Genomic DNA, 23,368 nt, shown 5'->3' with positions numbered 1-23,368 from the left:
AGCAAAAGATTCACACACCCCTGCAAGAGAGGGATGGTAGCACCAAGCATCACCCTGTTTCCAGGGGGTGAAATAAACCCCCACAGCCATTAACTTGCTACAACACATGAAGACTAGATTTCTTCTCTGTTTCCATCTGTATGCTTTTACTGCTACTGCTGTGATGTGGTGTGTGTGTGTGTGTGTGTGTGGAAGATTCCGACAAAATATCTAAGGGCACGGATGGGGCTTTCATGCATTTTTCATCACCACTTGAGCATCGGCAAAGATAAGCAGGCAGAACTGAGAACAAAACTTCAGCAAACGGAAGGGGAGACTCTGTACCCCCCATGGTAGCAGAAACCATGTTTTCAAGCTGTATGCCGTGGAGCACAGCGGATCCTTTGTTTAAGCTATTTCACAGATAAGTTGCTGGTGATGCTTTTATTATCATTACTATCATTACTATCATTACTACATTTATTATTATTATTATTATTATTATTATTATTATTATTATTATTATCCCGTCTTTCTCGCACAGCCAGGACTCAAGGTAGCTTACAAAAATTGAAACAAACACGGATAAAACACAGGAAGCTAAAAACATGAAAGATAATAGTTAAAAAGTAATTAAAATACAATGGAATGAAAACAATTTAAACTCCAAATCTATCAAAATGCACATAGTAAATATAGCACAGCACTATTAAAAGGCCCTTCCTTGACAGCAGTCAGTTCCCCCAAGCCTGCTGGAATAAGACAGCCTTCACTTGCTGGTGGAAGGAGAGCAAGGAGGGAGCCTGTCCAGCCTCTCTGGGAAGGGAGTTGCAAAGTCTAGGAGCCACCACCGAAAAGGCTCTTTCTCACATCCCCACCAAATGTGCCTGTGAGTGTGGCAGGACTGGGAGAAAGTTGGCTCATGGAGTGGAGGGGGATAATGATGGGCCCCACTGAGCCCAACAGGTTGCCTGTTCCTGCTCCAATGCATGTTCTGAAAGCTCCTGCCCCACCTCTGGATTTGGGTGTGGTTGCCCACATCTGTGGCTTGACTCTGCCACACTCTCTGTTCCTTATGCACTGCATAAGGACATAAGGAAGACCTGCTGGATCTGGCCAGCTTGATGCCTGTGGAAAGCTATTAAGCAGGACCCGAGCTCTCCCCTCTTCCCTCCAGCAGTTTCCAGCAACTGTCAGCATACTGCCTCTGACAGTGAAGGCAGAACATAGCCACTGGATAGCCTTATCTGCTATGAATTACCGTATTTGTCGCTCCATAAGATGCACCTGACCATAAGATGTACCTAGTTTTTAGAGGAGGAAAACAAGAAAAAAAAATATTCTGAAATAAACAGTGGATGTATGATTTTTGTGGTTCATGCTGTGGCCACAGACATGTGATCTGATGGTGAATTTGGGGTGACCCAATGCAAAAATCCTGAGGATCCATGTGGATCTGTGCTTTGTAACCACATTTTTGCACCATTGCAGCCCCAGGAAACAGTGGATGCATGTTTTTTGTGTGTGCAGGCTGTAGCCATGGACATGCTATGTGATCTGATGGTGAATTTGGGGTGACCCAATGTAAAAATCCTGAGGATCCATGGGCTTTTACCTCCCCCCTCCCAGGCAGCCTCCTCTAGCATCCCTTATCTCTCTTCCGATCCTACCGATCAGCTGTTTCCTTTTAACACTCCCTTCCCTCTTGTTTGCCTTTGTGTCTTTTCCTTAGCTGGAACAGTTATTTGCTCCTCCTTTTCTTCTAATTTCTCTCCTTATTGCTTTCGTCTTTCTGTTTCCCCCCTTTGATGTCTTTACCTCCCCCCTCCCAGGCAGCCTCCTTTATATCTAGCGTCCCTTATCTCTCTCCCCCAATTGGCAAACGATCAGCGGCTTTGTTTCAACACCCACTTCCCTCTTTCTAAAAAAAAAAAAAAAAAAGCATGACCTGGTTTTTACCCCTGGGCAATTTGGCTCCAGGGACCACACATTCTCTCCATAAGATGCACAGACATTCCCCCTTACTTTTTAGGAAGAAAAAAGTGTGTCTTATGGAGCGAAAAATACGGTAATCTTCTTTTAAAGATTTGTGGTTATCGCTGCCTGCTGCTGGAGGGAGTTCCCCAGTTTTAACTACACACTGCGAGGAAAAGTCCTTTGCTTTATCTGTCCCGAATCTTCCAACATTCAGCTTCCTAGGATTTCTCGTGTTAAGAGAGAGGGAGAAAAAATATTTCTCTGCCTGCTTTCTGCATGTCATGCATGATTTTATACACTTCTATACTTTGGCTAGGGATGTGGGTGGCGCTGTGGGTTAAACCACAGAGCCTAGGACTTGTCGATCAGAAGGTCGGTGGTTCGAATCCCCATGACGGGGTGAGCTCCCGTTGCTCCATCCCTGCTCCTGCCAACCTAGCATGTCAAAAGTGCAAGTAGATAAATAGGAACCGCTCCGGCGGGAAGGTGAACGGCGCTTCCGTGCGCTGCTCTGGCTCGCCAGAAGCGGCTTAGTCATGCTGGCCACATGACGTGGAAGCTGTAATCCGGCTCCCTCGGCCAGTAAAGTGAGATGAGCGCCACAACCCCAGAGTCAGTCATGACTGGACCTAATGGTCAGGGGTCCCTTTACCTTACCTTTATACTTTGGCTAATTAAACAATCTGCAACCTTTTAAACTGTGGGGTGGTGATGGTATTGTTTTTCTTTGTTGTTGTTATGTATTTAAGTGTTTTTATATTGTAAGCCGCCCTGCGATCCTCGGATGAAGGGTGGTATAGAAATTTAATAAATGATAAAAATAAGATAATGTCCCTCTGCAAAACAGCCCTTTCTATGATGTGTTACATATTCTCCCTGCTCCCTTTTCCACTGCTGGTCTTTTGTTTGATTGCATTTCAATGGAGCCATCTGATGGCTCTTCATCTTCGCTCTGGATCTCAACGCAAGCGCCATTAGCTTGCTAGGCGTTGCGTCAGGCTCCCAGAGCAGGATCCGCACCTCATTTTTTACCACTTCCCCACTCAGATTCACGCCAGTGGTTCTGAATCTTGGAAGGGACAGAAAGGTGGTAGCGAGGAAGTGCTTATCTCTTTCTGGGAAGAATGATGGCTTTTTTAGATGTCCCTGTGGCCTCGTGAAAATGCCGCTAAATGCAGATCTTGCATTGAGTTGCAGGGAGACTGGGATCAAGTGCAGCCTATCACTTGAGCTTTATGGCTTGCCATACAAGCTCTCAGGGTAAATTGTGTTCCCCATGACTGGGTTCTTCCACCTTGCACCCTGTACCCAAAGGTTGCTCTGAACTGCAGTTACGGGGGGGAGGGAGGGGGGAGAAATTAAACTGGGAGAGGAAGATATGTTTTGTATACAATATTTTAAATCTGCACTCAAAAGAGGTGAAGTTCCTGGGTAGTGTGAGAAGGCAAAGGCAATGTACAGCACAATATCAACACTTGCATATTTTTCAGAGGAGGGATGGAATTCTAGCAATATTAGATGCTGCCTTGTACTGGATAGGACCACCTGTCTATCTAGCTTAGATAGGGAGCCAGGGTGGTGTAGTGGTTAAGAGCGGTAGACTCGTAATCTGGGGAACCGGGTTCGCTTCCCTGCTCCTCCACATGCAGCTGCTGGGTGACCTTGGGCCAGTCACACTTCTCTGAAGTCTCTCAGCCCCACTCACCTCACAGAGTGTTTGTTGTGGGGGAGGAAGGGAAAGGAGATTGTTAGCCGCTTTGAGACTCCTTCGGGCAGTGATAAAGCGGGATATCAAATCCAAACTACTACTACTACTCCTCCTCCTCCTCCTCCTCCTCCTCCTCCTCCTCTTCTTCTTCTTCTTCTTCTTCTTCTAGCTTAGTATTGTCTCTGCTGTGGAAAGTGGCAGTGGATCCCTTGGGTGTGTGTGCGTACGTAACCTTTTTTCAACCCGAGGGTTGAACATCCTTCTGCATGACCTTCCAGGGGCCACATGCTGGTGGTGGGTGGAGCTAGAGATAAAAGTGGGTGGGGCAACAAGTGCACAATTTGCTTTTGTGTTCCAGGCTGGTTTCTAAACACAAAACAACAACAAACCTATGGTTACATGAAACATACTCAATAAACACACAGGACGTAACTGGCTGTACTTTTGAATAAATAAGGTATACTGTTCATTGTATCAAATTGAAGATTTCAGTTCATGCATAAGGTCCATACATGTAAAAGTGTCTATTCCAGTTCCTTTCACAGTCTCTAAGACAAGGATTTCTGGAATGTTAGCCTCGTTTCGCCATCCATGCGTCTTCAGTAGTACAGGCTCATATGTAATATTACAGGATAGTGGATCTGAGATGAAGCCTAGGATGGCGAAACAAGGCTAATATTCCGGAAATCCTTGTCTTAGACTCTGTGGAACTGTAACAACCCTTCATGTGGATTATTGGACTCTATGAACAGACAGGTGGAATAGACACTTTTACATGTATGGACCTTATGCATGAACTGACTAGAGAATGAACTGATCCATTGGGTCTTTTTTCATTGAACTTTATGAGACTTCCGTTGAAATCTTCAATTTGATACAATGAACCTTATTTATTCAAAAGTACAGCCGGTTACGTCCTGTGTGTTTATTGGTTTCTAAACCAGCCACACACCCCTCACTGTCCTCCATTCAGGAAAGCAAGAGGCATGTTCAAGGACACTTTCCAGACAGGCCCCAAACATTTGGGGCCAGCGAAGCAAGACCAGCGAGGGGTATGGCTTGGGGAGGACTCCAGGCACCAGATGGAGAGGCCTGGCAAGCAAAGACTTCGTTATCGTTCCTCCTGTTTTTAAAAACACTTGGCAATGTCAGGGATTGAACCTGGCACACCTGTGTGCAAACAGGTGTTCTACCACTGGGCTACAGTCTGGATGCAGAAAGGTGAATCCTCTTATTCTTCAGCAGAAGTTCCACCAAGATTTGAGCAAGGACCGTGGTGTGCCAATTAGCTGTCTGCGTGCCACTGATATTTGTTTAATTTTATCCAAGGCCTTTGAGGCAGCCTTCAAGCCATGACAGTTATGTAGAGCCTCCATGTTCAAGTTGCATGCAAGAAATGACCTAGGAGAACAGTTGTCTTTTACATCCTCTTCATGGGTTTCTTGGATTGTAGCTGTTTGGAACTTTTTGACTGACCCAGCAGGGCAGAGTCTATGTTTTTGATAATCGGAGGGGACATCTGGATTTGGCCTCTATGGTGGTACAGTCTTATCACACAGTCAAACCACCTCAGATATCATGACTGGAGGGACAATTTTTTTTTTTTGGGGGGGAGCTAGAAGCCTCCTCTCTTGACATGAATTATTTCACACACGACATAATTTTGAGTGGAGCATGCTTTCTGGCAAGATACCATCTCTTCCTAGTGTGAGGTCTAAGGTGGTAGAGTCCTGTGGGAGGCTTGTCTCACATCAAGGAAAAGATGTGCAAATCAAGCTTCTGTTCTAGGAAGTGAATTCTTAAAGTTTCAGTGAAAGTCAGCTCTTATTTCTTATCTGCACCTTTTAATGAACAGAAGCTGTCAAAACTCTGCTGACCCCATCTCTGTGTGGAAATTGGAATGTGGCTTTATTGTGGAAGGGCCATGGCTCAGTGGTCGAGCATCCGCTTTGCATGCAAGAGGTCCCAGGTTCAATCCCCAGCTTCCCCACATAGGGCTGACAAAAGAGCCCTGTCTGGAACCCTGGAGAGTCTCCTTGCATAGTCAATGTAGACAATACTGAGTGGGATTTATCAACAATCTGACGTGGTATAAGACAAGTTTTCTATTTCCCATGTATGTTCTTGGACATTTAAATAATCGTGTGTCAGTAGGGCTGCAATGTTTAGTGCAGGCTTCTCAAAACTGATATCTTCCAGGTGTTCTTGGACTCCAACTCTCATCAAGCACAAATATAAGATGGGAGACATTTGGCTTGCCAGCATTGCATGTGAAAAGGATCTAGAGCAGGCATAGGCAAACTCTGGCCCTCCAGATGTTTGGGAGTACAGTTCCCATCATCCCTGACCACTGGTCCTGTTAGCTAGGGATGATGGGAATTGTAGTCCCAAACATCTGGAGGGCCAGAGTTTGTCTATGCCTGATCTAGGGGGTTATAGTAGGCCACAAGCTTAACATGCGTTAACAGTGTGATTCAGCAGCATAAAAAGTAATGCTATTCTAGACTGCATCAACAGAAGTCTAGTATGCAGATCAAGGGAAATAATAGGACCACTATTCTGCCTTGGTCAGACCCCAACTGGAATACTGTGTTCAGTTCTGGGCACCACAACTTAAGAAGCATGTGGCCAAGCTGGAACGTGTGCAGAGGAGGGTGACCAAGATGATCAAAATAAAAAAATTCCTTCCAGTAGCACCTTAAAGACCAACTAAGTTAGTTCTTGGTATGAGCTTTCATGTGCATGCACACTTCTTCAGATACACACTTCTTGGTATGAGCTTTCGTGTGCATGCACACTTCTTCAGATACACTCTTCTTGGTATGAGCTTTCGTGTGCATGCACACGAAAGCTCATACCAAGAACTAACTAACTAACTAACTAACTAACTTAGTTGGTCTTTAAGGTGCTACTGGAAGGATTTTTTTTATTTTGACTATGGCAGACCAACACGGCTACCTATCTGTAACAAGATGATCAAGGGTCTGAAAACCGAGCCTTAGGAGGAACGGTTGAGGAAGCTGGGTATGTTAAGCCTGGAAAAGAGGTGACTGAGATGAGATATGATAGCTATCTTTAAATATCTCAAGGGCTATCCCATGGAAGAGAGAGCAAGCCTGTTTTCTCTTACTTTGGAGTGTAGGATTAACATTCCAACTAAAAGTTAGGTAGAACTTTCTGACAGTAAGATCTGTTCAACAGTGGAATGGTCTCCCTCTGGAGGTTGTGGACTCTCCTTCCTTGGAGGTTTTTAAGCAGAAGTTGCATGGCCATCTGTCATGGATGCTTTAGCTGTAAATTCTATGAGTCTAAGCCAGGGGTCTGCAACGTTTAAGACAAAAAGAGCCACTTGGACCCATTTCCGAAGGAAAAAAAACTGGGAGCCACAAAACCATTGCGACATTTAAAACAAATATATCTCCGGAGCCGCTATCTGACAGCGGACGGGAAGGTGACGTCGGGACGGTGCGTGACTAACGCACGCACTGCCCCCATGCGACGTCACAGCCAGTACAGCGCCCGCCACAGTCGGGGCACACAATGCGCCTCCTCCTCTCGCTAGTATCCACCCTGGAGCTGCAGCAAAGGTGTAAAAGAGCCACATGCGGCTCCGGAGCCGCGGGTTGCACACCCCTGGTCTAAGCCTAGCCAGCATGGGCAAAGGTAAGAAATGACGGGAATTGCAGTCCACCAACATTTGGAGGGCTCCAGTTTGTGGAAAGCTGGTTTAGTAGATGATTTGGTTTTGAATTTTTTTTAAAAAAATAACAATCTTTTGATCAACTAAAATGTCTGATCCACTAGACATCAGATAACTGAAGATAATGCAAAGTTGGTTCTTTGCAGGCAACAGTCTCCTTGCTTAGGTCTGTCTTGAATCTCCTTCAGATTAGTTTTAATTACCTGACCCTGAGCATTTCAGGTGTTTGTGCGGGATGTGAAAGGGGATGCAGAACTAGCGAAGGGATCTGAGCAACCTAAAGAAGTAAGGAATGCTGAGGTGTGACAAGGGAAGGTTCTGTAGGTATGCAGAGGGCCGCAAGGCCAGCTGGCTAGGCCCACCTGGGCTATCTCCTTCCAGCCGTCTCGCTGCGAAGATGCATCGGTCTCTGGTCCAGTGTAAATAGGCAACCTGGGCTTCAGAGCCAAGGCATACTATTTCAGCAGAGAGAACTGCGCACACAGGATAGGCGTGAGGCTTGTGGAAGCATACTACAACTATGGATTTATTAATCATAAATCAGGACAAAGAAACATGTTGTCACTCTCTTTGTCTTCTCAGAGACACAGAGAGAAAAGCAAAAGCTATATACACAACAGAAGTTCCCAGCAAGCTGTGCTGGTATGTAAACAGACATGTGACACACAACAGTTCCATGTCTGCTCCTTAAGGTGGAATAGAAATCTCAACAGGTTCAAGAGGAAAAGGCTGTAGCAGTGAAGATGGGAGTCAGCTAGACCAAATTTTAGGCTGATTTCCACACCTCAATTATACTATAATAGGGAACCTGCCAGATGCGATAAGCTCTTTCATTTCCTAAGTGGCAGACAAAAGCACTTCCTTTGGCAGGGGGTTGGACTCGATGGCCCTTGTGGTCTCTTCCAACTCTATGATTCTATGATTCTACCTCCTTCTCGCTCTCCTTTGATTCTTCTCAGCTTACCTAGACATCAAGTTCAGCTTCAGCTGGTGGAAACTTCCATTTTTTTCAGATTCTGCTGTTGTGTGTCATTCCTTGTCAAGGGCCTCTATAAATAGCCACCTGGTAATGGAGTCTGCTGAAATGGCCCTCGCGTCTGGCAAAGGGACTTTGCAGGCACATCCAGGTTGCTTTCTGAGATGGCTATTGTAACTAAGATGCATTTGAGCCAGTTGGGAAGGAGATCAGCAAGAAGGCGAAGGTACAAGAGAGACCCGTGGCAAAATGTTGTAGCGTGGAGTTCACCATTTCAGCCACTCCATGCCTCCCTCCCTCCCAATAACAGCTCATCTGCACTATACATTTAAAGCAGTATCATGCCAGTTTAAACAGCCATGGCTTCCTCCGAAATGTCTGGGAACTGTAGTTTGTTAAGGGTGCTGAAAGTTGTAGGATATCACTATTCCCCGCTCCCCCACAAAGCCACAATTCCCAGAATTCCCTGGGAAGAGTGGTTCCCTGGGAAGAGCTTATAAAGGTGTAAAGGTAAAGGGACCCCTGACCATTAGGTGCAGTCATGGCTGACTCTGGGGTTGTGGCACTCATCTCGCCAAGGGAGCCGGTGTACAGCTTCCGGGTAGTGTGGCCAGCATGACTAAGCCGCTTCTGGCGAACCAGAGCAGTGCACAGAAACGCCATTTACCTTCCCGCCAGAGCGGTACCTATTTATCTACTTGCACTTTGACATGCTTTCGAACTGCTGGGTTGGCAGGAGCAGGGACCGAGCAACGGGAGCTCACCCCGTCGTGGGGATTTGAATTGCCCACGTTCTGATCGGCAAGGCCTAGGCTCTGTGGTTTAGACCCCAGCGCCACCTGCGTCCCTTATAAAGGTGTCGGTGGTCCCTAATATACCCTGGGCTTAAATTATTCAGGGCTTTGCAAATTAATGCACAGATGGGACCCTGGTTTTCACTTTTATTCACAACAGCCAGTCATCCAGCATTTCATGGCACACTCAATCTCCACTGGACCCTTCTTTCTTTCTTGCCTGTCACACTGAAGGGCAGATTCCTAGTAAAGTGTGACCGAACCTCAGGGGCCACACGGGGAACATCCAGAAAGGCTTCCTTAGAGGACCCCGGTGATTGAGGTGGAGCTTAGTCAGGCGGCACTTAAGGTACGTTGGACCCAAGTTTAGATCGTAGAATTGTAAAGTTGGAAGGGACCTAGGGAGTCATCTAATCCAACCCCCTGCAGTGCAGGGGTCTTTTGCCTAATATTGGGCTTGAACGCACAACTCTGAGATTAAGAGTCTCATGCTCTACCAACTGAACTATCCCGGGGATTAGGGCTTGTGAAGATGGCAGTCCCTCTTCCATATGCAGAATTCATCTGAACTAGCAGTTGAATCTTCTTTCCACCACTGGTGATGAGTCAACCACCACCACCGCTGCTGAGGGCAGCAGGCTAGCTTAGGAGGTGCAGCGAACTGGCTAATTCAGGGGATTTGGGGAAAATGAGAGGGGGAACTGCTTTAAGGCCCCTAACATCTGCTGCCTGAGGCAGATGCCCCACTCTGCCTATTGTTAGGGGCCAACCCTTCAAGAAAATGATGTATATGTTCCCAGAAGTGTAGAAACCGAGATACAGAGGATAGGTGTGAGTAGGCTTTGATCAAAATGCAGAAGGGTTTAATTAAGATGTAGGTAATGTCAAGTGGCTGAAAATAAACAGAACAGCTTTTTATAAATAGAGAGGATGAGATCGGAGCCAGGATGACAGATCTCATGAGTGATTTGGCACGGGAAGTTGAGGAATGCAGTTTTAATGACACAAAAATGAAAGCCTTTTTGAAAGGAGCCTGCAAATTTCACTTTTTCTTTTTTCACTGCAAAGTCTGCTGGCATTGTCTGAGTCATCCTTGCTAGTAACAGGTGCCATCAAAGTCTTGTTTTGGGGTGGTGTCACAGTATTGCATGTCTACTCTCCCCAATAATGATGAGTATTAAATTGGTACCTTGAGGTTTTGAGGCAGACAGTACCATGTTTGATCTTAATCTGTTGGTGGGCCTCTGTTGTTTCTCCACAATTAGTACCCTCCCTCCCTCCCTCCCTCCCTCCCTCCCTCCATCTAGCTGGCTTCTTAACATTTCTGGTTCAAATCATCCCGGTTTAGCATCAATTGGTGTTTCACTATCCAAGGCAGATTTTTTTACTCCACTGGGAGTTTTGTTTCCTTTGTGTTTAAGAGCTACCATTGACTTTCTCAGTAGGAACCTGTGTGTGTGTGTGTGTGTTGAATCCTAAGGGGGTGGAGATGTTACAGAAACCTCTCCATGTGCTGAGGAGGCCCCAGGACCATGCAGTCATCTCTTGCCTCCCACCATGCTCCTCTGATGTTCACTCGTTCCATGGACATCAGAAAGAAGTCTACTTACATACAGAATATATATGTTAGCTGGCGCTCCAGGCCTTGACATTTGCTCCTCAATGCTGTCTAAACCTATATGTGGTTGGGTTGGGTTGGGTTGACTTGTTTTAGACCCCACCCTGCCAAGTGTGGGGCAGGTAAGACCTGACTCCCTGCTGAAAGCAGAGTTTGCTGGCACTACAGATAAGCTGATTGGTGGCATACTACCAAACCATCACCTGCCATCACTGCGATATCAGGGGATTGGCAGGTGAGTGGTTCCACCTTCCTCTCAAAGTTGACCCAAGGAGGGTCAGCAGCAGGATCCAGTCAGCTGCCCCTAATATAGAGCCCTAGTGTTACCTCTTCCTTCACAGGAGGCCTGGAGGCTCCTCCTTTCGGGCAGAGATCTGGAGCCCAGCTTTCTCTCGGGGCCTTCCGTAAGAGTAACTGCTTTAGGACAAGATCATCTCCAAAAGGACACTCCCCCTTCAGAGCCCCCTTCTGCCTCGTACTCTGGTTGGTTCTGGGGTTGGGGGGGGTGGAGAAATGCAAATGAGAATTCAACACAGGGCCACCATTTTGACCTATAGGCCTTCATTGAGTCATAAAATGATATTTGGCCATAAGAAGCAACCTTCCCCGGTGTTCTTTAAAAGCTCTACCATGCATGGCAGATAATTTGCTTTGAACAGGGGCTGAATGAGAACAATGAACAGGGCCTCTAAGTTACATTTTCCGCAATTTATTTTCTGTTGCTTGCAGTGGTGGAATGCCGAGGAGGTGTGGTAGACAGCATGCAACGATTCACGAGCTTGCCGGTGTACCTCCCTGTGAGTTACCACATCTCCAACACCGACGTTTCCTTTTTCCTAAAAGAAACCAACCAGGATATCATGAGGAATGCTAGCCTGCAGTCTCGAGTGGAGTCTTTCCTTGTCTACAAAGCCACCAGCTTGCCGGTGTTAAATGTGACATACGGCCCATTTACTGTGGAGCAAACGGTGCCTCCGAACCTCCTGCTGACATCCACTCTGTTCAGTTTTGCCAACGAGGTCGCTTTTAACTGGAAGCTAAGATCACGTGTTATTGACAGCTCCATCTATCCCATCAGGCCCAAAGTCCAGGCTTTGTTCTACATCGCTGGCAGAGACTGGGAAGACTATGAACCATCGGAGATCCTGCCCTGCGTGAGGATGATGGCCTTCCAGGAGGATAGAGTAGCTGTTGGCAGTTGTCGGTTGAAAGGTCAGCTGGGATTGTGCGTTGCAGAGCTGGAGTTCTCGCCGAGCTGGTTCAACTCTGCATTTACATCTCTGCCGCCACCATTGGCCCCAGAGTATCAACCGATGGCGGACTCTTTGGAAGGGATCACCGTGGAGCTTTTCTATTGGGTGTATGCAGAGGAAGGCGAATGCTCTTCAGAGGACCAGAAACTTGAAAGCTTTCATCATCTGGAAGGGCAAGAAGAAGCACAGATGCCTTTGGCATCAATGGAGAGGATTGGCAGTGTTATTCTTTACCCAACGCAAGACCGGCTAAAGAAGTCCCTGCTGAATCTTGACGATAACCTTGTGCTCTCTTTACCACTCAGTCCTGTCAAGGAAGGTGACCTTGTCATGTTTCATGTATCCCTTGCCAGCGGGTCTCTAGCAGATCAGTTTACACTAAGGTAAGTGTTGTGGTTTTTAAAAATGTTTTTCTCCCCTCAAAAGATATGTATGTGCTGTCATAAATCAACAGAGCAGAACCCACTTGGGTTGGCTGGCTCATCCTTTGTATCATCAAACACAGAGCTGGTCAGAAGGTAGGCTGTTGAGCCCTAATTCATTTCTGCAGCAAAATCCAGGTGTATTACATGCTGGATGGAGAAGACTCTGCTTCTGCTGTAGGTTGTTAGCACAGTGTCTTCGTCATCTTCCTGAAAGCTAACTGTGGATGTGTAATGTGTATGCACACAGGGGTCCACATAGATAGACTGTATGCCAAATTCATGGAGGAGAGGACTGCTGAGGGTTACTGACCATGACGGCTGTGATCTGCCTCCACAGTTGGAGGCACTGATGCTTCTGAATACCAGTTCCTGGAAGACACTGGAGGGGAGAGGGCCACAGGTCTCAGGCCCTACCTTGCAGGTTTCCCACTCACAGGCATCTGTGAGAGCAGGAAGCTTGGTCCAGCAGGCTGTTCTTCTGCTCTTGCAGGTTCTGCACCCCAGTTTTAAAGCTGCTAATTATTTACCGAGCTAACTTCAAGGTGTTGGTTCTGGTGCACAAAGCCCTACACAGCTTGGGACCAGGATGTCTTGAAATGTTGTCTCACCCCTTGTGTATACTGTTGATCACTGCACTCTGCAGAAGAGGGCCTCCTGCAGGTACCAGCTTCTCGGAGGTCTGTCCTTCTGATACAGGAATTGGGCTTTTAAGTGTGGTGGTGCTGGCCATTTGGAAGCCCCTCCCATTCCACATCAGATAGATGCTGCCTCTGTTATCTTTTCAGAACCTCTCAGAGGCGTCTCTCTTCCAACAAGCCTTTTAAGTTGAGATACTAGCCCTGAGGGCTATGCTCTGCTTCCACAGTTGGGGGCTGCAGTGCTTCTGACCACCTTTGCTGAAAACTGAAGGAGGGGAGAGACTTTCTCTTGTGCTCTCTTTGTGGTCTCCCCTCTCAGGCATCTGATTGGCCACAGGATGCTGGTCGAGATTGGTCGAGTCCAGCAGGACTTCTTTTGTTTGTTTGAGATCTTTACCCCAGTCTGTATCTACATTGTACTTGAAATTGGTTTGGTTTTTTTTGTATATAATAATATAATTTTATAATAACAATTAATTATTTGTACCCCACCCATCTGACTGGGCTGCCCTAAGCACAATTGTTTTTATATATGGAATCATCTTAATTGTTTTTCTGGTCGGTGTCTTTTACTGTGAAATCCCTTCTGAGATATTTTATGGGAAGTGATTCATAAATGGAATCTAATGAACAAATAAAGCGCAGAGACCAGCCACAACAGCAGTGTGGATAGTAATGTGGATACTCTCCTATGGCTAAGTTAATTAGCACCTGCACTAACGAGACAGGGAACCACTATTGTGATTCAGGCCAGATATCTTTGCATCAAGGAATGTGCCAAGCATTCTGAACCTGAGAACATTTTAATTTTCTTAAAGAAAATCCAGCCTGTATCATTTACATCGTCTTCTTTTTTTTGCTGTACCCTTACCTGTCAGCATCTCAGATCAGAGCTGTGTAATCTCAGAAAGAAGCTGGCGCTCAACTTCTGGGGAATAAAAGGCCGAGAGGTAATTGGAAAGTGTTGCATGCTGAGAAGAGCGTTAAGACACCAGAAAAGGAAGGAGTTATAACTGGCAACTTCAAGAGAGACATGCTGTGCCTACTTTTAACATGGATCTCAAAAGGCAGCAAGAGCGATGGAATTTTATTTATTTCATCCTTGGATCGCCTCTCCACTGAAAGAGGAGACCAAGGGAATGTACAGTTAAACACCCCCCTACAAAAGAATATATTACTATCAGAGGTGCACCCAACTCTTGCTGGGGGCGCAGGCCCAGAGGGATGCAACCCCCCCCCCTAGAAATCTGTCTCTAGTTATCTGTGTAAGGTCCTAAGTTAGACAAGAGTTGGGAGCTGGCCAGTTGGAGAAATGGCAAAGTGGGATGGTGGTCGACTGCTGGAGACTATGGGTGCATGACGTATGTGTGTATGGTGACACACTGGCACTACTGCAGTGAGAAGTGTTTTTTTTCAGGGGTGTGTGCTGATATACCTCCGTGCCATGGGTGCAAGAGACCCTGGGTATGGCTGTGATTACTATGTTAAGCATTATTATTATTATTTTGCAAAGGTAAGAAAGAATAAAGAATGAAACAATAACAGCTCATATGAACAATAATACTCCATCAGTCCTAATTCTTTTTTTCTTCCAAAAATGTTATTCATTTTATAACACAAATAAACAACACAAACAAAAAAACAAACAATACAAACAATTTATTGTCTTGTCCTTATTTTTTCTAAACATTGTTGGGTGGGCTTCCCCAAGTCCCCCCTAATCTGATTTTCATTTTACCTCATCTTTAGCAGTTTACATATATCATAATTTCTAACCATTTTTTTAAAAATTCATGCTTACATTAACCATAAGAATCTTCACATTTTATCACTTACAAATAATGCTATTTTAAAATTCACTATCTTCTACTTCTAACCCTACAGCCCATATCCACTTCCAAAGCTATTCTAAGATTTAAATATTAACATTTTTTTCAAATATTCCTTAAATTTCTTCCAATCTTCTTCCACTGTCTCTTCTCTCTGATCTCAGAGTCTCCCCGTCAGTTCAGCAAGTTCCATCATCTTCATCTGCTATTCTTTGGTAGTTGGTAAATCTTTTTTCTTCCAATTCTTCGCTAGTAATATTCTCGCAGCTGTTGTGGCATACAGAAAAAAAGTAACATCCTTTTTGGGGATTTCACCTCCACTATACCAAGTAAAAATGCTTCTGGTTTCTTAATAAATGTGTTTTCCAACACTTTTTTCAGTTCATTATAAATCCTTTCCCAGAAGTCTTTTACCTTGGGGTACGTCCACCACATCCATCAGTCCTAATTCAGGCTCATCGGAACAATACCTTTAAAGCTGTATCATATAATTCAAAAGAGTCATGGCTTACCCTAAATAATTCCCCTCCCAGAGCTACACTTCCCAGAGTTTCCTGGGAAGGAGAATTTATTGTTAAACCACTCTTGAAATTGTAGCTCTTTATGAAGAATAGGGGTCTCCTAACAACTCTCAGCGCATCCACATTTAAAGCACTCTTATACCACTGAAACAGTCATGGCTTTCCCCAAGGAATCCTGGGAACTGTGGTTTGTAAAGGGTGTGGAGAGTTCTTGGGAGACCCTCCACTGCTCCCTTCACAGAGCTGCAGTCATTGGAGTGGCTTAATAACCAATCCCTCTTCGCAGGGAATTGTAGCTCTGCTAGGGGAATAGGGGTCTCCTAATATCGCCTAACATAATGTGACAGACTGGATTAGAGAAATGGGGGGGGGGGGCAGGAGACCAGGGTCCTGTGTGATAGCAGCCAATGCGCATCTCCAAGTAAGATTTCATGATGATGTTCTCTGTCTAGTAAGGCTTGCAATCAAGACGTTATGGGAGCCCTTTCCTTATGCTACGACATGCTTTATTTTACTGTTCCCACATAGCTTCATTGCCATCCATTTTATCCTCTGCTCTCTGCTCTACCCCCTCCAAGGAAATGGAGCCTAGGGCTTGTGTCAGGCACTGGACACCCACTAGTCATAGAATCATAGAATCATAGAGTTGGAATAGACCACAAGGGCCATCGAGTCCAACCCCCTGCCAAGCAGGAAACACCATCAGAGCACTCCTGACATATGGTTGTCAAGCCTCTGCTTAAAGACCTCCAAAGAAGGAGACTCCACCACACTCTTTGGCAGCAAATTCCACTGGCGAACAGTGTTCAACAAGGTTCACATCCTGCAAGGAGCCCACTGCTGATCCCCGGGGCTTCCTACTCCCGTACTTTGCTAACACTCTCTCTTCACTTCCACTTTCCAAGCAGGCAAGCAGTGTGGCAAGAGTGAGGAAACAGAGCAGTATCCTCTGCTTGCCTTGTGCCTCCCTGCTATGGCCAGCTGCGTGTTTGGGCCTGGAGAAGGCAAACGAATGAGTAGTGAGGACAGTGTGTTTGGAACTGCTGACCACTGACCCCATGTGGTGAGCCACGTTACTGCAGCTCCTCATTTAAGAGTCAGGAGCTGCTGTCCACTGCCCCGTGTGGTGAGCCTGCAGCATTACAGCTTCTCAGGGAAAAAACTTCTGTGCCTCTGGCTCTCCTGGACAGGAAATGGTATAAGAGGGCTTTTGGGGGCACAGAGTCCCCTGTCTCATTTGGCCCCCAATTTGTCCCGTATTTGGTTATAAAAATAAAAATTGGCATTTGCGTGCTCACCCAAACTTGCTTGTCTTGTGCGCAACCAAAATTGCCCCAAAGGCAGATGAGATTGCTGCCCTTTGCCAAGAGGCCTTTGGACAGGGTGGGCTACAGCTCTGGATAACTAAGCATCCTCCACAAGGTTTTTAAATGTCATCTAGTCTTATAGGGAGAATTTATTCACCGCGCAGTTTACACATTTAGCACAGAATTACACATCAGGAAATAAAGATCACGGCAGTTCCGACATCTAATTTATACAAGTTTCCTCACGGGCTCTCCTTATTTTTTTCAGTCGATTAGTAATGTCCATAAAGACCCAGGAGGTGTTTTATATATAGAATTTTTCTGTCTTTCAGTCAGATATATATGCAGGAGTATGTTTGCCTTGGGAGATAGGGTATTCTTTTTTCCCTATTTTCCCAAGTATAACTGATTGCTTTTAATCATGTCTGTGTGTCAGCAGAGTGTAATGTGTTCCATTTCAGGCAACACGGGGTTATAGATCAAAATGGCATTCAGTTTTCTCTCTCACTCTGGTGCAAATAGCCAAAATCTACATATTTGTATAGGGGCTCAGTTTGCCCCATTTTGCAGCGTTGCCTTGAAGGTCAGGGCTGTAGTCAGTGCATAGGACCCAAATCTATGGGGCAATGGTCCTTTTGCCCCCCCTCAAATATTGAAGGGGGTTACCCCCATACAGTGGTACCTCGGGTTAAGAACTTAATTCGTTCTGGAGGTCCGTTCTTCACCTGAAACTTTTCTTAACCTGAGGTACCGCTTTAGCTAATGGGGCATCCTGCTGCCGCTGCGCTGCGGCGGTGCGATTTCTGTTCTCATCCTGAAGCAAAGTTCTTAAGGTACTATTACTGGGTTAGCGGAGTCTGTAACCTGAAGCGTCTGTAACCCGAGGTACCACTGTACTGTATTCAAGTTGGCACATTCTTCCCTCCCTCCTTCCCTTGGGCAGCCAACTCCCCCACAACCTGGCACTGCCCTCTTTTCCTGACTTGCCTCCTGGTTTTTCAGCGCCATTTCCAAGCACCCACCTGCCTCCTTTCTTACAAGAAATCCAGGGCTGGTACTGACAGCCTGACAGCTTCCTCCTCCTTAGTGCCAATGTTGCCCTTGTAGAACTCACAAGGGAGGAAGAGAGAGACAAAGTGAGAAGCCTTTTGCTCTGTCTGTCCTTGGCTCTGGCCTCCCTACCTTCTAGGGGAACTACCTTGCCAGTTCCAAAGGGCACTGCAGAACCTCTGGTTGTAACGGAGGGAGGAACATGGGGAAGCACACCTCTGCCAGAGCACCAACATGGGCCCCCGAACAGCGCAAGAGGAGACCCAATCACGCTTAGAATGCCCAGCTTTGTAATTAGAACTCTGTACAGTGGTACCTCGAAGGGATGCGAGTGGCGCTGTGGGTTAAACCACAGAGGCTAGGACTTGCCGACCAGAAGGTTGGCGGTTCGAATCCCCGCGACGGGGTGAGCTCCCATTGCTCAGTCCCAGCTCCTGCCAACCTAGCAGTTTGAAAGCAAGTCAAAATGCAAGTAGATAAATAGGTACCACTTGGGGTGGTGGTGGTGGTGGTAAACAGTGTTTCCGTGTGCTGCTCGGGTTCTCCAGAATCGGCTTAGTCCTGCTGGCCACATGACCAGAAGCTGTACACCAGCTCCCTCGGCCAGTAAAGCGAGATGAGCGCCGCAACCCCAGAGTCGGCCACGACTGGACCTAATGGTCAGGGGTCCCTTTACCTTTACCTTTATAGTGGTACCTCAGGTTACATATGCTTCAGGTTACAGACTCTGCTAACCCAGAAATAGTATCTCGGGTTAAGAACTTTGCTTCCGGATGGGAACAGAAATCGTGCGGCAGCAGTGGGAGGCCCCATTACCTAAAGTGGTACCTCAGGTTAAGAACAGTTTCAGGTTAAGAACGGACCTCCGGAATGAATTACCGTATTTTTTGCTCTATAAGACTCACTTTTACCCTCCCAAAAAGTAAGGGGAAATGTGTGCGCGTCTTATGGAGCGAATGCAGACTGCGCAGCTATCCCAGAAGCCGGAACAGCTGCTTTCACTGTGCAGCGATCCCTCTTGCTGTTCTGGCTTCTGAGATTCAGAATATTTTTTTTCTTGTTTTCTTCCTCCAAAAACTAGGTGCGTCTTATAGAGCAAAAAATACAGTAAGTTCTTAACCCAAGATACCACTGTATTGGCCTGCCTTAGACACCAGCTTCTTAGATCTCATTCTTAGACATTCAGCAAGCAGGTGCCATAAGAAGCACTGGCTAGATTAGGCGAAAGATCCATTTAGCTCAGCATCCTGTTTTCACTGTGGCCAAGCAGATGCCTACTGGGAACTTGAAAGCAAGACAGGAGCACAACAGCACTCTCCCCTGGGGTGACTTCCAGCAACTGGCATTCAGAGGCCTACTGCCTCCAACAGTGAAGGGAGAATGGAGCCAACATGGCCACCGATGGCCCATCTTCCATGAATCTATTTATTATTCTTTTAAAGCCGTCCCAGTTGGTGACTACGGGAGAGAATTTCAACCTCGTCTAGAGTTCTTCTGTGGGTGCCCATCACAAAATGGCTGCCACACAATGATTTCAGTATAGGAGAGGCTGAGCGAGTGCAAGTGGGAACTGAGTAAGAAGAGGAAATATTTCCCTGTGCATTGTGGATTTTTCAGGGGATACTTACTGGGATCTTTCTCAGGTGCCATGGATGCCATACTGGCACCTGCGAGTGTCGTGTTGGCATCCTTGGCCATAAGGGTCTGGGCACTGCCAGTGGTGGCGTTGCTGCTTTGAAACGTTCTTCCTAATTTGAGAACTGTGAGGCCTCCCCTCGAACCTATTTGTTTCCGCAGCCTTTCAGCGTTTCACTGACTGAAGCCTTTTTGCCACTACTGCAGGCATGTTTTAGTTTTCTTTCTCCCCCCCCCGCCCACTTTAAACAGGCTATGTTTTTCACTGCTGTGTTTTAGCTTTTAATGGTGTTGTTTTAAACTGTGCTTTTATGAGTGTTTGATGTATTTTTACGTGTTTTTGCTGTGAGCCGCTGCAAGTACAATGGAAAGCGGGCAGAAGAAAAATAAATAACGACATTCTTTGGCTGACTCGCAGCCCTTTTCACGTCTTCTGCTGAATGCACTCAGGAGGGGACCAACAGGAACAATCCTGACCCACCTTCATGCACTTAGGGGAAGGGCTGTAGCTCAGTGGTAGGGCTCTGACTTTCCGTGCCAAGGGTCCCACGCTCCAGCACCTGCGTGTAAAGGTGGGAAAGACCTCTGCCTGAAATGCCGGAGAGTGTAGCCCTGAGGTGTCCAAACTTTTTTTCAAAGAGGGCCAGATTTGATGAAGTGAACATGCGTGAGTTGACCTTTCTTAAGGACTTAAGGACCCGGGACGCGGGTGGCGCTGTGGGTTAAACCACTGAGCCTAGGACTTGCTGATCAGAAGGTCGGCGGTTCGAATCCCCACAATGGGGTGAGCTCCCATTGCTTGGTCCCTGCTCCTGCCAACCTAGCAGTTCAAAAGCACGTCAAAGTGCAAGTAGATAAATAGGTACCGCTCTGGCGGGAAGGTAAACGGCGTTTCCGTGCACTGCTCTGGTTCCCCAGAAGCGGCTTAGTCATGCTGGCCACATGACTCGGAAGCTGTCTGCGGACAAACACCGGCTCCCTCGGCCTATAGAGCGAGATGAGCACCGCAGTCCCAGAGTCAGTCATGACTGGACCTAATGGTCAGGGGTCCCTTTACCTTTACTTAAGGACTGAAGTTGTTGAGCTTTTTTAAAGATTGAAGTCATTGAGAAGTCGATTTTACCCCAGGAAATAAACTGCCACAGGGGCCAGATTAAACCGACTGGTGGGCCAGATTAGGCCCCCGAAATGGACTCTGGACATGCCTGGTGTAGCCAGTAAAGAACTAGATAGACCAATAGGCAGTTTCCTAGTAAGGGAAGACCCGTAGTCCAGTGGCAGAGCATGCAGAAGGTCCTAGTTTTGATGCCAAGCACCTCCAGGTTGGCCTTGGAGATACCCCTGCCTGCAACCCTGGAGAGCCACTGGGAGTGAGCGTAAATCCACAGGTATGAACAGTTTGGGATGCAGTGGATCTCTTACTCAGCCAGCTGATTTCCAGCTCAGACAGGCTCAGCTGGCAGTAAGTCACTGGCTCAGATGAAGCTATATCGGCGTAGCTTGCTCACCCCGGCTGAGCTGAAAAAAGGGCCATTTTGTGAGTGTGGCAGCAGGGGGGGTTTGGATTTGATATCCTGCTTTATCACTACCCTGAGGAGTCTCAAAGCGGCCAACAATCTCCATTTTCCTTCCTTCCCCACAACAAACACTCTGTGAGGTGAGTGAGGCTGAGAGACTTCAGAGAAGTGTGACTGGCCCAAGGTCACCCAGCAGCTGCACGTGGAGGAGCAGGGAATCAAACCTGGTTCATCAGATTACGAGTCCACTGCTCTTAACCACTATACCATACTGGCTCCAACATATGCAAGTTGCATTGGACTTAGACTGCATCCTAAGCCCATTTAGTTTGGTCCTATGGCCTAGCAACGGGATTTGGGTCTGGTGCAATATTACGCTGGTTTAGTTTACTCTGGGTTGCTTTATGCCAGCGTCTTGGATTGCTCTGCCAAACAGCCAATGAGAAAAGTTTTTAATTCGTAGGACAGAGTTGAAAGAATGTGGATCTTCCAGTTGTTGAAACCTGTGGGGGGTGGAGTCAGGGTCTAGGCATCCATGCCCTTCTCCTGGAAGTAGGAAACTCATTTATGATGCTGTTGTCCTGCAGGATGGCCTTGGAAACTCATGCAAGTGCTTTAAGAAAGGGGAATAAAACTAAATGCATTTATCTGTTATAATCCCAGCAAACCATTTCAGATGGAACTTTTTGGTGCTTTGTATGTACTGTAAGGAGGTAACTTGAAACATTCAATCATTCTCTAGCTATAAAAGCTTTCTAATTTTTTACAAAAAATATTTTTGGGCATTCATTTCTCTCTTTTCTAGTGATTCCACCCCCTCCCTTTTTGTATAATAGGAATCGTCTATGGCTTTGTAGCAGTTTCTCGATAAATGGCTTTTAAGATTGATTAATGGCCAAAGCAAAGCAGAGGCCCTTAATCAATCTCAGCAGACGTTTATTGCTTTTGTATGCTACAAAGTGGGCAGCAAGAATTATGTCTTAATTCACCAGTGCAGACGTGCACCATTGTGCAAGATGGGTGGGGTGGGGAGGGGGAAAGAAATTCAGTCCCAAAGTTAGCTAGGAAGTGCTAAACCCCATTTCAACCTCCCCTCCTCTATCTCTATAAACTATCAGAGTCTGCAACAAAATGTTGCAGTATGGAATGCTCCCTGTTTCAGATTCCAGCTGCTCAGTTTTCCTTATGTAGGGAACTGTAGTTATTAAGGGTGTCATGAGTAGTTAGGGAACCCTTATTCCCATCACAGAGTGGTGATTCTCAGAGTTCCCCAGCAAGACAGATTGATTGTTAACTGAGAATTGTAGCTCTGCGAGAGATCCAATGGATATTAGCTAGAACCTCCATGTTCAGGGCAGTGTACCCCTGAAACCCTGTTGCTGGGGTCTCAATAAGGGGGAAGGATTGTGGATTCAGAGTGGGAGGCAGAATTGCCCTCAGAAGCACTTAACCAGGAAGCACTTCTGCTGGAGGAGCCAGTGGTACTTGGACCTCTCTGGTCTTCAGGTGGCAGGATGCCTCACCTGAATCAAAGAGCTTCACTCCAGAACCCCACGTGGAACCTCAGTCACTGCTGCTGTGCTCGAGTAAGTTTGGGTCCCTTTAAATCAGGCATAGGCAAACTCGGCCCTCCAGATGTTTTGGGAATACAACTCCCATCATCCCTGACCAGTGGTCCTGTTAGCTAGGGGTGATGGGAGTTGTAGTCCCCAAACATCTGGAGGGCTGAGTTTGCTTATGCCTGCTTTCAATGAAGAGACTCCTCCCACTGAAGGCAGAGCTAACCACTCTTGGAAGATTTAAGACAGATAAAATAAATTACTTCCCCACTCAGTCTCATTACGTGGTGAGTTCCCGGCCCCCCAGTGGAAATAATGACACATGACACAATTATTAAAGTTAATGGGCTAAATAAGGCCACAACTTTATTGGTTACAGGTGATGAGCGGCATTGGCTTAGGCATTGGTCCTAACTGACTATATCTGACTTCAGCCCATCCGCTTGAAGTTCGGGAAGGGTTAACTACCATTGGGTGAGTCCTGCTGATGCACATCAACTAGGAACTCCCCCAGGGTCACCGATAGGGGGAGTGCCTTAGGCCCTCACCTCCCTAGGCTTCGGACAGGGCCATGCCCCTGGAATCCTTTATCAGACTACCCTTCAATATGCAGGGCAGATGATGGCGCTTCCTCCCCTCTTCCATCTACAGAACAAAACCAATGCCTAACCGTCAGTACCCAGAAAGTTGTGATGATTTGCTACGAGGGAGGCGAAAACCAAGTAGCTGGTGCCAATTTGCCAAGTGGAAAAAAATTCCTACCAGGCCCCTCAACGGCGACCAACCAAGGTCCATAGCAAGGTCAAGGAACGAAAACCTTATAGGGCGAGAGGGCAGGAAAAGCAGGAACAGCTGGCAGGCGGGAAAAGAGGGAGATCCCTG

The 23,368-nt window shown here is 46.7% G+C and overlaps 1 protein-coding gene across 3 annotated transcripts in view; it reads left to right on the top strand.

Annotated features, from left to right (window-relative positions):
* Positions 1–23,368, top strand: part of TMEM132B (transmembrane protein 132B) — a 376,300-nt gene that overhangs the window by 102,188 nt on the left and 250,744 nt on the right. For 2 of the 3 annotated variants that reach the window (XM_082204116.1, XM_082204117.1), the window contains exon 2: positions 11,482–12,388. The exons of the other annotated variant lie outside the window; for it this stretch is intronic. In XM_082204116.1, coding sequence (XP_082060242.1) covers positions 11,482–12,388 — 907 coding nt within the window. The remainder of the gene's footprint in view (positions 1–11,481; positions 12,389–23,368) is intronic. 3 annotated transcript variants of the gene reach the window in all.

This window comes from Podarcis vaucheri (assembly GCF_965113315.1).
Source record: "Podarcis vaucheri genome assembly, chromosome: 16".
In the NCBI taxonomy this organism is placed as follows: domain Eukaryota; kingdom Metazoa; phylum Chordata; class Lepidosauria; order Squamata; family Lacertidae; genus Podarcis; species Podarcis vaucheri.
This window is presented reverse-complemented; position numbering and strand designations above follow the sequence as displayed.